The 16,956-nt window shown below is 39.1% G+C and overlaps 1 protein-coding gene across 2 annotated transcripts in view; it reads right to left on the bottom strand.

Moving 5' to 3' along the window:
- Positions 1-16,956, bottom strand: part of LOC122553248 (shieldin complex subunit 1-like) — an 86,668-nt gene that overhangs the window by 62,954 nt on the left and 6,758 nt on the right. For both annotated transcript variants that reach the window (XM_087991637.1, XM_087991638.1), the window contains exon 2: positions 11,790-11,974. In XM_087991637.1, coding sequence (XP_087847763.1) covers positions 11,790-11,970 — 181 coding nt within the window. In that variant the 5' untranslated portion in view covers positions 11,971-11,974. The remainder of the gene's footprint in view (positions 1-11,789; positions 11,975-16,956) is intronic.

Raw genomic sequence — 16,956 nt, 5'->3', positions numbered from 1 at the left:
AGAGTTTCCAACTTCACGGACTGTAAATATGTTTTTTGTAATAGATTAAAAGTAGTCAAATGAACAGCTGAACTCTAGCTAGCAGAGTATTTTTATGGGATCAGCTGCATGCAGATTTTCCAACCAGCTAGCACAAAGTACAGATTGTACTGAAGATATAAACAGGTGCTTCCTGTCCATTGCAAATTTGAGAAATGGAGATCTCAATTATAAGTTTTTCTTGCAAGGTATTTTTTTCTTACAATTTTTGCTTTGGAAAGTACTCCAGTAAACGTAATTTATTTATCAGTAAAACACAGAAAACATAAATCACCGTGTTGAAGCCATGAGAAGTATTATCACAGACACAAACAAAATGCTGTGGATTCCTTTGGTGAATTCTCAGAAGTTGTGTTTATGCTATACAGTATCCTGAATATGTATATGCCAATACAGTTTATTGTTCTAATCACTGTTACATAATGGGGCCATCAAACAAGTTTAGTAGAGCAGGGAGCAGCAGGAATTTCTATCATGGAGAAAGCAAAAGCAAAGCAAAGATGAACTGTAATGAGCTGAATGGCTTTCCTCATCCAGAACTTCCTTGTTATTGTGTATAAGGTTGAGCTTAGATTTTAGAGTAAAGAGCTATCAGGATCAGCTAGATAAGATACAAACACTCTAGAATGATGAGCACGAAAAGGCTAGATGGTTTATCAAGCCTAATCCATACTATGATGGCTGGACCACTATGGTTAAACACACCTTGTCACTATTGATACCCTATTTCTGACTTACTACAGCTCATAATCTCCTGAGAGAGCCCAAAGAAACAAAAATGCCAAGAACAATCAACTGAAACCAGTTCAGATTGCTTCAGATTAAATATTAAAGATTTTTGATGTGTTATGTTCTCTGTTGCAATCAGCAGCAAGTCAGCTCTTTATTGAAGGTATCCAGAAAGTCAACATATCCCAAGCCAACAACATTCTGCAGAGGCTCATGACACCCTACAGGAAGAAATAGGGGAGGTGATGGCAGAGTAGTATTGTACTGGCTGAAGTAATCTAGAGACCAAGGTAATATTCTACGAACCTGGGACCTTATCCCAATAGGAGATGGCAGAATTTAAGTGATTAAAAAATCTAGAATTAGAAGACCACTGATAACTATGATTGTTATAGAACTGCATCTGGTTCACTGATGCCCTTTATGTCAGGAAATCTGCCATCCTGACCTATGTGTGATTCCAGATCCATGACAATATGGTTGACTATTTACTGGCCTCTGAAATTGCCTAGCAAGCCAATCAGTTGTATCTAATTGCAAAAAATCTCTAAAAAATATTTTGATAGCCCACCTGGCATCAACCTACACACTGGAAATAGCTTAGGCAAACTCAGCCCAGTCAATTCTGCAAGGTCCTCCATATTAACACCTAGAAACTAATGCGTGAGACAGCTCTCTCACTCATCAAGCAACAAGCTGACATTCTAATTGGGGATTTTGAGAGTATGACTGTTCTAGACACACTATCACCATCCTTGGATATGTCCTGTTTTACTGGTAGCCAGAACAAGCACAGATGGTGGCATAGAGTTATACATTTGGGTGTCAATTGTCCTGGAAGCCTCAACATTGACTCTCGACCCTATGGAATCTCATGGCATCAGATCAAACAATAGCAATGAAACCTCCTGCTGATTATCATGGACCACATCTCCCTTCAGCTGATGAATCAGTATTTCTCAATGGAGGAAGCACCAAGGATGGGAAGGTGCACGGAATGTACTCTGGTTGGAGGACTTCAATATCCACCACCAACAGTGACTTGGATGCACCAGTATTGACAGAGCTAGTTTAGTTCTAAAGGGCATTACTGCTAGACTGGGTCTGCAGCAGGTGGTGAGGGAATCAACAAAAGGAAAAACATATTTGAGCCCATGCTCACCATTCTGTCTATTCAGATGGATCGGTACTTGAAAGGATCAGAAGGAGTGATTACCACACAGTCCTTGTGGAGATAAAGGCCCATCATCACACTGAGAATACCATCCTTTGTGCTGTGTGGCACTATCACATACTAAGTGCAATAGAGTTTGAACACATCTAGTAACTGAAGACTGGGCACCAATGAGGTGCTGCAGATCATCAGCAGCAGTGGAATTGTACTCCAACACAATCTGTAACCGCATGGCCCAGCATATCCCTCACTTCACCAGAAAGCCGGGGATTACAATCCTGGTTCAATGATGAGTGCAAAGGGACATGTCAGGAGCAGCACCAAGCAAATGTAAAACTTAAGTCAACCTGGTGAAGCTACAAGACTGAACTATTTGCATGCCAAACAGCATAAGCAGTGAGTAAGGTAAGCAATTCTACAACTACTTGAAACAGATCTAAGCTCTGCAATCTTTCTACATCTGCTTGTGAATTATGATGGACAATCAAAAAACTCACTGGAGGAGAAAGCCCACAAATATCCCTAAATATGTGGGGGGAGAGGGACAGCACATCGGTGTAAAAGATGAGGCAGAGAGATTTAAAACAACCTTCAGCCAGAGTATATGATCCATCTCTGCCTCTTTGGAGGACCTCAGCATCACTGATGCCAGTCTTCATTCAATTTGACTCACTCTGCAGTTTCTCAGGCGTATCTCAGTTTCAGGATATTTCTGCACAAGCACTGACCCAGGCCCAGCCTGCTTCAGCTGCTTCATCAATAACTTTCCCTCCATCTTAAGGAATTCACCGATTGTCGTGAATTGCTCCCAAGATACTGAAGCAGTTCATGTCCAAATAGAACAAGACTTGGACGATATCCAGGCTTGGGTGAACAAATGTCAAACAGCATTCATGCTACATCAATGCCAGGCAATGACCATATCTAACAAGAGCGAATCTAATCATTCAATGCCACTGTCACCACTAGATCCTCCACTGTCAACATCCTGGGCTTACAACTGAACTGAAACTGAAATGTATTAACTATATAAACACTGTTGTTACAAGAGCAGATCAGAGGTTGGACCTAACTCCAAAAATCCTGTGCACCATTTACAAGGCACAAGTCAGGAGTGTGATGGAGTACTGCCCACTTTTATGTATGAGTGCAGCTCTGTTCAACCCTCAAAAAGCTTGACACCATCCAGGACAAAGCAACCTGTTTAACTGGCACTAAATCCACAAGCGAGTTGAGCATTATATGGCCACTAGTGGGCACTTAGTGTATAATTACAATGCTTCAGGCAACCTAAACATGAAGGGCAGGCATTGATTAGAAGGCCTTTACTTGTGTATCATTTTCATATGTTCATAGCTAAAGGAAATAAATATTAATCAACACAAGAAAAGAACAGGCAAAAATTATTCAAATCAATCATTCTCATATGAAGAGATAGCATTAGCATAGGTATAATGGAACAATTTATGTCTTTGTGTGTTGGACCTTTTGATTCCAAATAAGGGGCTAAAGAGTATTCTTTATCCAGAACAGTCTTTTAGGTCAATTCTAGGGAAGGAGGCACTATCGCATATATGGGGAAATCTGTGATTACTTGGTCTTTTATAATGTTTCATTTTTGATCACCAGGAAAAAACTTGACTGGAAGGATATGCTGGCAGCTTAACATTGAGAGAATTTCATCATCTCAGTTCAAAGAAAGAAATAGTTGAATACTGTAAATCCCTTTTTAAAGAAGAGTGATGAAAAAAAAGAGATAACAACCTGATAAATGGATCAAGTTTGATTGGTTGAATAATGTTTTTATAGTGTTGTTATTAACACGAATCTGTACGTACTATTAAGGAGGAACACAAAAGTAAATTGATAGGCCTAAATTGGTAGTGTGCACAAAAGCTAGCTATGTAATAGGTCACCAAGAAAGTGAATGAGGAAGCTAGAACAGAAGAAAGGAAAGCAAGAAATTGATAGGAAGAACTGTTTAAAAGTTTAATTTGAACTATGTTTAAAGAATGAGACATCACACTAAAATTAATAATATTTAACATTTTTCAGCCTCTGCATTTAAATAAATGTGACTGAAACAATACAGCAAATAAGTTTGCGAATTGTGACAACACAATTTCTAGTCCAAGTTTCTTTTGAGTTATGGAATCAAATACAGTAGTAGAGAGTTTAAAAGCTGCAAGTGTAACTCCACCAATGTGCCTTGTTAATAGCGTGCCAAGAGGAACCTTTTCCATGTCGGTGCACCATCTAACCACAGCACAAGAAAAACAGATCTGTTTGTAGGTAAGATCAGGACTGGAACATAAAGTGATACATTACACTGCTCTGTTCGATAATTGCTATTTAGTGATAACTTTACATAATTTTTTGTTACAGTCTGAAACAACTTAATATAGTGATCAATCAATGTCCTTGGTTGCATCTAAATGAACAATACAGTTCTATAAACAACAAAATGATATTTTGTAACATGAAAACATGAGGTGGCAAATACCATTTTGACATTGTACTTTATCAAATGGAAAATACAGGAAATTTTATAACACTAAACTACAACTGAAGATATCTGACTGTTATAGGTCATCCTAATTTCTCTCAATTTTCTTCCTCCTAGGTAGTTGTCAACAGCAAGACGCCACTGTAGAAGATTCCAAAGGAGAACTATCTTCCTCAGGAAGGGCTGTAAAATACTTCATCCTGCATAGAAATCAAATCATATATTTGATTTGAGTTCTACACAGGATGAAGCTTGATTGATCACTATATTAAGTTGTTTCAGACTGTAACAAAAAATTATGTGAAGTTATCACTAAATAGCAATTATCGAACAGAGCAGTGTAATGTATCACTTTATGTTCCAGTCCTGATCTTACCTACAAACAGATCTGTTTTTCTTGTGCTGTGGTTAGATGGTGCACCTACATGGAAAAGGTTCCTCTTGGCACGCTATTAACAAGGCACATTGGTGGAGTTACACTTGCAGCTTTTAAACTCTCTACTACTGTATTTGATTCCATAACTCAAAAGAAACTTGGACTAGAAATTGTGTTGTCACAATTCGCAAACTTATTTGCTGTATTGTTTCAGTCACATTTATTTAAATGCAGAGGCTGAAAAATGTTAAATATTATTAATTTTAGTGTGATGTCTCATTCTTTAAACATAGTTCAAATTAAACTTTTAAACAGTTCTTCCTATCAATTTCTTGCTTTTCTTTCTTCTGTTCTAGTTTCCTCATTCACTTTCTTGGTGACCTATTACATAGCTAGCTTTTGTGCACACTACCAATTTAGGCCTATCAATTTACTTTTGTGTTCCTCCTTAATAGTACATACAGATTCGTGTTAATAACAACACTATAAAAACATTATTCAACCAATCAAACTTGATCCATTTATCAGGTTGTTATCTCTTTTTTTCATCTCTTCTTTAAAAAGGGATTTACAGTATTCAACTATTTCTTTCTTTGAACTGTGATGACGAAATTCTCTCAATGTTAAGCTGCCAATCTAAGACTGATACAGTTGAGAACAGGAGCGAGTCAAACAGTCACAGCAAGCAGGGACAAGGTAGGACTAATGAATTAAACTGCATTTATTTCAATGCAAGAGGCCTAACAGGAAAGGCAGGTGAACTCAGGGCATGGTTAGGAACATGGGACTAGGATATGATAACAATTACAGGAACATGGCTCAGGGGTGGGCAGGACTGGCAGCTTAATGTTCCAGGATACAAATGCTACAGGAAGGATAGAAAGGGAGGCAAGAGAGGAGGGGAAGTGGCATTTTTGATAAGGGATAGCATTACAGCTGTACTGAGGGAGGATATTCCTGGACATACATCCAGGGAAGTTATTTGGGTGGAACTGAGAAATAAGAAAGGGATGATCACCTTATTGGGATTGTATTATAGACCCCCTAACAGTCAGAGGGAAATTGAGAAACAAACTTGTAAGGAGATCTCAGCTATCTGTAAGAATAATAGGGTGGTTATGGTAGGGGATTTTAACTTTCCAAACATAGATTGGGACTGCCACAGTGTTAAGGGTTTAGATGGAGAGGAATTTGTTAAGTGCGTACAAGACAATTTTCTGATTCAGTATGTGGATGTACCTACTAGAGAAGGTGCAAAACTTGACCTACTCTTGGGAAATAAGGCAGGGCAGGTGACTTGAGGTGTGAGTGAGGGAGCACTTTAGGGCCAGCAACCATAATTCTATTAGTTTTAAAATAGTGATGGAAAAGATAGTTGAAGTTCTAAATTGGAGAAAGGCCAATTTTGATGACATTAGGCAAGAACTTTTGAAAGCTGATTGGGGGCAGATGTTCGCAGGTAAAGGGACGGCTGGAAAATGGGAAGCCTTCAGAAATGAAATCACGAGAATCCAGAGAAAGTATATTCCTGTCAGGGTGAAAGGAAAGGCTGATAGGTATAGAGAATGCTGGATGACTAAAGAAATTGAGGGTTTGGTTAAGAAAAGGAAGGAAGCACATGGAAGGTATAGACAGGATAGATCGAGTGAATCCTTCGAAGAGTATAAAGGAAATAGGAGTATACTAAAGAGGGAAATCAGAAGGGCAAAAAGGGGACGCGAGATAGCTTTGGCAAATAGAATTAAGGAGAATCCAAAGGGTTTTTACAAATATATAAAGGACAAAAGGATAACTAGGAAGAGAATAGGGCCCCTTAAAGATCAGCAAGGAGGCCTTTGTGTGGAGCTGCAGAAAATGGGGGAGATACTAAATGACTATCTTGCATCAGTATTTACTGTGGAGAAGGATATGGAAGATATAGATTGTAGGGAGACATCTTGCAAAATGTCCAGATTACAGAGGAAGAAGTTCTAGATGTCTTGAAATGGGTAAAGGTGGGTAAATCCCCAGGACCTGATCAGGTGTACCCGGGAACTCTGTGGGAATCTAGAGAAGTGATTGCTGGATCTCTTGCTGAGATATTTGTATCATCAATAATCACAAGTGAGGTGCCGGAAGACTGGATGTTGGCAAACATGGTGCCACTGTTTAAGAAAGGTGGTTAAGGACAAGCCAGGGAACTACAGACCAGTGAACCTGACCTCGGTGGTGGGCAAGTTGTTGGAGGGAATAATGACGGACAGGATGTACATGTATTTGGAAAGGCAAGGACTGATTAGGGATACTCAACATGGCTTTGTGAGTGGGAAATCATGTCTCACAAACTTGATTGAGTTTTTTGAAGAAGTAACAAAGAAGATTGATGAGGGCAGAGCAGTAGATGTGATCTATATGGACTTCAGTAAGGCGTTCGACAAGGTTCCCCATGGGAGACTGATTAGCAAGGTTAGATCTCATGGAATACAGGAAGAACTAGCCATTTGGATACAGAACTGGCTCAAAGGTAGAAGACAGAGTGTGGTGGTGGAGGGTTGTTTTTCAGACTGGAGGCCTGTGACCAGTGGAGTGCCACAAAGATCGGTGCTGGGTCCTCTACTTTTTGTCATTTACATAAATGATTTGGATGCGAGCATAAGAGGTACAGTTAGTAAGTTTGTAGATGACACCAAAACTGGAGGTGTAGTGGATAGCGAAGAGGGTTATCTCAGATTACAACAGGATCTTGACCAGATGGGCCAATGGGCTGAGAAGTGGGAGATGGAATTCACTTTAGATAAATGCGAGGTGCAGCATTTTGGAAAAGCAAATCTTAGCAGGACTTATACACGTAATGGTAAGGTCCTAGGGAATGTTGCTGAACAAAGAGACCTTGGAGTGCAGTTTCATAGCTTCTTGAAAGGAGAGTTCAAGGTAGATAGGATAGTGAAGAAGGCATTTGAAATGCTTTCCTTTATTGGTCAGAGCAATAAGTACAGGAGTTTGAGGTCATGTTGTGGCTGGACAGGACATTGGTTAGGCCACTTTTGGAATATTGCGTGCAATTCTGGTCTCCTTCCTATCGGAAAGATGTTGTGAAACTTGAAAGGGTTCAGAAAAGATTTACAAGGATGTTGCCAGGGTTGGAGGATTTGAGCTATAGGGAGAGGCTTAACAGGCTGGGTCTGTTTTCCTTGCAGCGTCAGAGGCTGAGGGGTGACCTTATAGAGGTTTACAAAATTATGAGGGACATGGATAGGGTAAATAGGCAAAGTCTTTTCCCTGGGGTCGGGGAGTCCAGAACTAGAGGGCATAGGTTTACGGTGAAGGGAAAGATATAAAAGAGACCTATGGGGCAACTTTTTCACACAGAGGGTGGTACGGGTATGGAATGAGCTGCCAGAGGAAGTGGTGGAGGCTGGTACAATTGCAAAATTTAAGAGGCATTTGGATGGGTATATAAATGGGAAGGGTTTGGAGGGATATGGGGCAGGTGCTCGCAGGTGGGACTAGATTGGATTGGGATACCTGATCGGCATGGACAGGTTGGACCGAAGGATCTGTTTCCATGCTGTACATCTCTATGACTCTATGTCCTGTCCACAAAAAAAAGGGTAAACCAAATCCAGCCAATTGTAGCCTTATCAGTCTACTATTAATCAACGGTACTATCAAATGGGATTTGCTTGGTAATAATCAGATCATTGATGCTCATGGCCTCACTTAAAAGTCTTGATTCAAACATTAACAAATGAATTGAACTCCAGAGACATGGTGACTGTGACTGCCCTTGACATCAAAGAAGCATTTCACAGAGTATGGCATCAAGCAGCCCTCACAAGACAGTTATCAGAGGAAACTCTCCATTGGTTTGAGTCATTTAGAGCACAAAGGAAGATGATTCAGGTTACTAAAGATCAATCATCTCAGCCCCTGGACATCACTGCAGAAATTCTTCAGAGTAGTGTCCTAGGCCAACTATCTTTAGTTGCTTCCTTAATAACCTCCCCTTCTTCATAAGGCTATATAGCACTACATCCACAAGCATCCATTCCCTCCACCACCGATGCTCAGTAGCAGTAGTGTGTACTATTGACAAGATGCATGGCAGAAATTTACCAAAGATCCTCAAACTGCACCTTCCAAACCCATGACCACTTCCATCTCGAGGAACAAGGGCAGCGGATATATGGGAACACCACCACCTTCAAATTCCTCTCCAAGCCATTCACAATCCTGACTTGGAAATATTTCACCATTCCTTCACTGACGCTGGTTCAAAATCCTGGACTTCCCTCCTAATGGCATTGTGGATCAACAACAGCAGGTGGACTGCAGCGGTTTAAGACGGCAGCTCACTACCACCTTCTCAAGGGCAACTAACAATAGACAATAAATGTTGGCCAGCCAGCAATGCCCATATCCTAGAAATGAATAGAAAAAGGTGGGGAGGTTTGTTGATGGTTACACAATGTGTAACACCACTCGCAACTTCTAAGATATTGAAGCTTGGATACTATCTGTATGCAACAGGTCCTGAACAATGTTCAAACTTGGGCTAATAAGCAGCAAGTAATATTCACGTCACCTAAGTGCCAGACATCTCAAAGACCATCTCAAACACAAGTGAATCTAACCATCCCTCCTACTGTTCAATGCAATTCCAATTGCTGAATCTCCCACTATTCTGAGGGTTACCATTGGCCAGGAACCGAGTTGGGCTCGCCATATGAAACTGAGGCTACAAATGTAGGTCAGAAACTAGGAATTCTACAGTGCATAATGCCCTGATTATCTCCCTAATGACATCTACCAGCTGCAAGGCATCAATTATGAGTGTGACGGTATACTTTCTACTTGCCTGGATAGGTGCATCTCTGGCAAACCTCAAGCCGCACAACACCACCAACTCAACCCATTTCAGTAGCACCACATCCATCACTTTCAATATACAATCTCTTCACTATTGATGCATAATTACAGCAATGTATACCATCAACAAAATGGTACAAGCTACATCACTAAGGCTTCTTCCAACTCATGATCTCTATCAGTTAGTGGGACAAGTTCACAAGCATCAGCTGCTTATCACTGCATGCACTTCCTCTCGGAGTCACCATCCTAATTTGGAACGATATTTGGCATTCTTAACTGATGCTGTATTAAAACCCTAAATTTTCCCCTTAAATGCACTGTGCTGTGAGTATGGTCGAGAGTGTGGTGCTAGAAAAGCACAGCAAGCAGGCTGCATCCAAGAAGCAAGAGAATCAATGTTTTGGGCAAGAGCCCTTCATCATGTTGAAAGTGATGGATGCGGTGCTACTGAAATGGGTTGAGTTATATTGTGCGGTGTCGTGCGACTTGAGTTTTGCCAGAGTTGCACCCATCCAGGCAAGTAGAAGGTACCATCAGACTCGTAATTGGTGCCTTGCAGATGGTAGATAGCATTGGGGAAATAATTGAGGCATTATGCACTGTAGAATTCCTAGCTTCTGACCTACACTTGTAGCCACAGTTTTATATGGCTAGCCCGACTCGGTTCCTCTTGACATCAAAGAAGTATTTGACAGAGTGTGGCATCAAGGAGCCCTTGCAAGACAATTATCAGAGGAAAACTCGATTGTCCTGCTCCTCGGATGCTGCCTAACCTGCTGTGCTTTTCCAGCACCACACTCTCGACTCTGATCTCGAGCATCTGCAGTCCTCACTTTCTCCCTGCACTGTGAGTATAACTACACCCAAAGGACTGCAGGAGTTCGAGGAGGCAGCTCACCAACAGATTCTCAAGGTAATTAGGAAATGGCAATTAATGCTGCCCTGGCCAGAGATGCTCAAATCCAATGAATAAACAAAAAAAACCTTTAATGCTGAGAATGATATCCCTTCCCATGTTTTTCTCTTTTTGCTTTTTGCAGTTTGTTAGTTTATTTGTAGCCTATTGCTGCTGTTTTCATCTCTCATTGTCCACAGGTTTCTAATGAATAGATAACATCATCTAGCATTCATGAGGAAAACTATGAACAATATAACTTAGTCTCCTCCTGAATTGATTAGTGGAGAGAAAACTCCTGGAAAAAAATAAGAAACAATTAAATGCTGCAATGGCTCATTTTGAAAGGCTGAATGACCTTTATCATTGCAAATTATGTTATGCCTCATCTATGTTTTGGATCAGGCCAGACCCTAACTTTTTCTTATTTTAAAGATAGATGTGAAGTAGATATTCCAGGTGTAATGCAGGCTGGTCAACCCACTTGGCTTTGAGCAAAATAGCATTTATTTAAACACTACAGTTGAAACACAAACAAAAGAAAACAGACTTAGAATAACTTAGCTATTTAAAAACCCAACCAACTCGATACCGCAACTTAATTAAGGAGCTGTTCTAATTCCCATAACATCCCATAAACACATCCCTTGGCAAAAGGTAAATTCAAACACAGGTTCTTATAGGCAGGAGAGATTTCAAAGGGAGAAGTCAGTCAAGAGTCATCTGCTGAAGCTTGAAACCTTTCTCTGGACTGCAGCAGCTTCTCACTATTACAACTAAATGAAACCAAAAAAACACTTGATCTGGGAGAACTGGCCACTCCCCTGCCATTGTTAAACTGGACTCTTTCCCAGATATTTCAGCACCTCTGCCTTAACTTGCAGTTAAAAAAAACCCAAGGACAAAATAACCTTATGTTACATATGTAATGGTGTCATATTCTCCCACAGCCTTATAAATCTAAGGGTCAAATGTTTTGTGTTCATTTTGTTTTTCACATTTTAATTCTTTGAAGTGTGAAAAAGTCTTTTAACTTTATTGAAATATTTCCTAGAGTCTCAATGCTTTACAACAAATATTTATTTGATACATCCATGGTATTGGTCATGAGCTATCTTTATATTTAATCCAGAATTACCAGAATGCAATGTTTACCCTTCACTATAATTTATGCAATTTATGATATTGATGAAAACATTTATTAAAATCTGTTACATACCTGTATTTATGATAGGCGTCACTGAGGCAGAAGTGATACCAATAGAATCTGAATATTTGCTGGCAATATCTTCATCAGACATCAGCTGGTCACCTACATTTGGAAAACTGTAAGTAGTTGGCAGTTCCAGTACACTATTTGACTCTGATAGATTACTTGATAAACCTTCATTTGTAGACATAATCCTGTTACAGAAAAATGAGAAGCTAATTTATAAACTATACACACTTTTTGTTACACAGCAGAAGGCATACTTATAAACACTAGCAATTCTGCTTTAATGAACATATACTTTTATAAGGTGTGATCAGTTGTGAATCAGAATGTTGTGGGTACAAGTCCCAATCAAGACTTGAGTATAAGATCTGGGCTGACACTGCAGTACTGAGGGAGCACTACTCTATCAGAGGTGCCATCTTTCAAATGAAGGCATTAAATTGAGACCTTATCTGCTCTCTCAACTGAATGTAAAAGATTCTATGGCACTATTTTGAAAACAGCAGAGGAGCTCTACCCAGTTTCCTGGCTAATATTTATATCTCAAGAAAGATTGCCAAACAGAATATCTGTCATAAATTTAATGATTTTAATGGAAACTTGTTGTAAACAAATTGGTTGTCATCTCTCCTACTTAAAACAGTGTCCACACTTCAGAAGTACTTTATTGGCTGTGTAGCCCTTAATAAGTGCAAGTCTTTTTTTGTAATTTAAAATGGTTTGGAATATCTTGAATTCATGAAAAGTACTATATATATGCAAGCTCTCCTTTCATTTACTTCACCAGTTTATTTTTCCCCTCACCCCAGGGTTTATATTGCTGACTTCCATTAGAAATGAGGATACTGAAATTTGTAATGGCAAAATGTCATGACTAACGTGTTGAAAAAAATTGCAATAGAAAGCAAGTTTTAAGGTCAGAAAATTGATATAGATTGAAGTTTTCTTTTTAATAAGCTAAAAATAATTAACAATAAATCATCATTTCAAGGATAAAGTGTGAGCAGTAGAGCATCTGAAATGTATGAAACTGAAATGTATGAAACCTATTACTGCTCAGAGAGTATAATTGCAGCAAAACAGGTTCTCACATGGATAATTTCTGTTATAAATGTTGACAAAGGCCCAGATTTTTCAAGAGGGAGTTTTGTTGTTGCTGAACTATAAACTGCAGTTGCGTGTTGGGACTATGTAGAGGTCCCAATGCTGCTAATTCCAAGGAAATTGCCCAGAAAGCTTGCCAATTATCCAGGGTCAAGAAATCTCTGAAAAAGTTTCTAGCTCTTGATTTAGAGTCAAAGATTTTGGAAGGTTCCAACCTTAATAATTAGACAGGAAATGTAGAGGGATTAAAACATGTTGTAACTCTGTCTTAGCATTTCTCATCTGTAGGTGTTCAAGGCTCGTGTAAAGATTTGTAGCTCAGGTGCCGTTTGCAGTTGTTGTGAGTATGTTCGCGGAGCTGGGAATTTGGTTTGCAACAATCCTGTGGCTGTCCTCTGTTTGAGAACAGTCACAGAATTCCTAGAAGCTTGGCACTCATTCCAAGGACTCCATCAAATATACACATTGACCTATATCCAATACACCGGTAACTGCAATGAACAACTGGAACCAGCAACTGAAAGCAGTGGGAACAAAACCAAATAAATTCCAATCGACACAGTACAGCAGCGCTTCACAGGAGGCTCGACAGCACTGAGGATGTTACCTAGGAAGGGGTCGAAACTTCCACAAACCAAATTTCCATCTCAGGCAACATATTCGCAACAAATGCTGTAACTCTTTTGCCATCTTCTAAAAATTCTACAGACTCTGGAGCAGTTTCTACAGACCCAAGGGTGGCAAATGTAACCCATTATTTAAATAGAGAGGGAGGAAAAACACATAATAACAGATCTATTAGCTCAATATCAGTAGATGAGAAAATGCTGGGAGCTGATTATAAAACTCTTTGTATCAGAACATTTGAAAAGCATTAACAGAATTGGACAAAGGCATCATGGATTTATGAAAGACAAATCACATTTAACAAATCTACCAGAGTTTTTTTTTTGAGTGTATGATTAGTAGAATAGATAAGAGAGAAACAATGAATGTGATGTATTTGGATTTTCTAAAGGTTTTTGATAAGGTTTCTAGTAAGAGGTTAGTGGGCAAAGGTGAAGCACACTGATGGGTGTGGGAGGGGTAATATAGTAGCATGGATTGAGAATTTATTAATAGACAGGATAGAGTGAGAGGGATTAATGTTTATTTTCCTTAGTATCAGGCAGTAACTAGTGGGGTTCCACAAGGATCACTGCTTCAACGCCATATATTCATGATATATGTAAATTACCTGGCTCAGGGAACCAAATACATGTTTACCAATGATTGAAAATTAGTTGGGATTATGAGTTGTGAGGAGAAGGCAAGGAGGCTTCAAGGTAATTTAGACAAATTGAGTGAGTGGGCAAAAACATGGCAGATACATTACAGTGTGGCTAATTGTGAAGTTAGACACTTTGGTGCAAAAAGTAGATAGTGAGTGTATTGTTTAAATAGTGATATATTAAGAACTGTGGCTGTTCAAAGGGCTTTGTGAATTCCTGTGCATCAGTTAATACAAGTATATAAGTAGGTGCAACAAACAAAGAAGAAGGCAAATGAAAAATTGGCCTTCTTTGAAAGAGGATTTGAGTACAGAATTGGAGATATCTGACTAAAGTTCTCCAGTGCAATGGAAATATGGCACCTGGTGTACTGTGTGCAGCTTTCTGGGATTTACATATTAACAAACTAGCAAAACCATTCGAAAAGATGAATGACTTAATCTAAGTTTTTTAATATATTTCAGCTGCATGACACTGTAACCTTATTGCTATAAATTCTGTGTCTTCTGGTCCTGGCCCACAACCACCTGATGAAGAAGCAGTGCTTCAAAAGCTAGTTCTTCCAAATAAACATGTTGGACTATAACCTGGTGTTGTGTGATTTTTAACTTTGTAAACAAGGAGTACAGTTTCAGCACCATTCCAATCCACTGTTAGATATGAGCATTGATTATTAACAAATTGCCTGCAAAGTCTTTGTACTGGCTTGAAATTGAAGTATTTGTTTTTTCCTTGAAAAATTAAATTACCGTAAGCAGAAATGTCATAGAATCCTGAGAAAAACATTTGCTAAATTCCTCCCCAAGTCCCCACCAGCCAGTATCTCCTACTCTGCAATTCTTTTGTTGGTGTGGCCATTTGGCCTGTGTTTTCTTTTTCAGTTTATCACAAAGTTATCTGATTGGAACTTGTTCAGAGTAAAGGGTCAACAGAAAGTTCAGAAACCTCTTCCTCGAAGCAAAACGCAGAGTTGCCGCCGCTAAACTCATTAAGGTAGCAGTCACATTTCTTGAAATATGAAAACTCAAGTAATCATGCAGCTAGCATTAAAATTTAGCAACTATTCTGGTGCTCCCATGGGTTCCTCCAACAAATTCTACATTACACCTATGATGTACCTTTAGGAAAGGCAAAGATTTTACAATTTCAGAGCACTAATTCAGGCCAGCAGCACAGAATTATTTTCTTCATAAAGAAGGAATAAAAACAGCCACTCACATCAAAAATAATTTGATTAAATTATAGATTAATTTATCCTCTAACTCGTCGTGCTGAGTAACCATTATTTATCTAAGATTATGACTGTTTCTTAGATTATATCTCAATATCAGCTAAATATACAATAATGCACTGTGGCACTTTTATGACGCATTAACACTCCACCACTGAGATAGTCTCGTAAAACATATGAGCAAAACAATCATCAGGAAATTAGCATTGTGCAATGTCCCATAAATAGCATGCGTGATCTACGATCAGTGAATCTGTTTTCATTGTGCTGTGAAAGATAAATACTAGACAGGATATTAGAAGAACACCCTTTCGTAAAGTTTGAGGTTATGCAATACAATGACAGTGAATCAGCACATCCTTTTACATCTCTACTGATCTTTATGTTCCTTGCTTTCAAAGATAAAGTTTCATTCCCTGGCTTTTTTGCAATAGAGCCATGCAAAGTGTAGACGTGTGTAAGGAACATTTTGTTTATATGTGGAAACGTGCTTTTCAAACCTATAAGAAATTATCAGTGAGGTCACAGTTAGATGTTCCCTCTTCCGCAGCTAAAATATTTTTTAAAAATTCAAATTCAGCAGAAAGCTCATGTTTACCATTGCTGGTTTCTTCTTAGACACATTTTAAAAAGGAAGAAATTGGTCCCCTTCACACAATTTCTTTCAATGTGAAAAAGAAAAGTTAAATATCTTGTAAAACTAATCAACAATGTAAATCAATGGAGATGTGGAAAGATTAGATTCCCTACAGTGTGGAAACAGGCCCTTTGGCCCAACCAGTCCACACCAACACTGAAGAATAACCCACCCAGACCCATTTCCCTCAGACTAATGCACCTAACACTATGGGCAATATAGCATGGCCAATTCACCTGATCTGCACATTTTTGGATTGTGGGAGGAAACCGGAGCACTTGGAGGAAACCCACGCAGACATGGGGAAAATGTGCAAACCTGGGACCCTGGTGCTGTGAGGCAGCAGTGCTAACCACTGAGCCATCGTGGAAGCATATAAATATAAAATTGTTTAACTGATAATCTTCAATGTGTAGAATGACTTAGACGGAGTTGAAGAATTACAATCAAGTCCTCATTATGGCATAAAAAATCAAAATGACTGTGGATGCTGGAAATCTGAAACAAAAATAGAAATTTCTGGAAAATCTCAGCAGGTATGGTAGCACCTGTAAAGAGTAATTACAGTTAACACTTCAGGTTGAGTGACTCTTTTTCAGAATAGCCTGTAACAGAAGGATGTGGCAACTCTGGTTGGCTTGATTGCCCTTCTCCAATTCCTTGTTTTCTTATAATTCTACAGACTGAGCACAACAGCAATTATTTTAATCTGAGAAACACCTTAGACTATCCAAAGACACCTCACAGGTTCATTATCAAACAAATTTGCCTCCAAGCTACATAATAAAATATTTGGACAAATGACTAAAAATTAGGCAAAAAGATTAGTTTTAGGAGTGTCTTAAAGGAAGAAAGAGAAGCAGAGAGGCTTGATGAGAATTTCAAAACTTATGGCCCTGCCACAACGCAGATGATTAAAATCAGGAT

Source organism: Chiloscyllium plagiosum, unplaced genomic scaffold, assembly GCF_037043375.1.
Source record: "Chiloscyllium plagiosum isolate Xiang-an unplaced genomic scaffold, Cpla_swu_hap1 HiC_scaffold_10, whole genome shotgun sequence".
In the NCBI taxonomy this organism is placed as follows: Eukaryota; Metazoa; Chordata; class Chondrichthyes; order Orectolobiformes; family Hemiscylliidae; genus Chiloscyllium; species Chiloscyllium plagiosum.
Note: the sequence above shows the minus strand (reverse complement) of the source record. Positions and strands in the feature narration are given on the sequence as shown.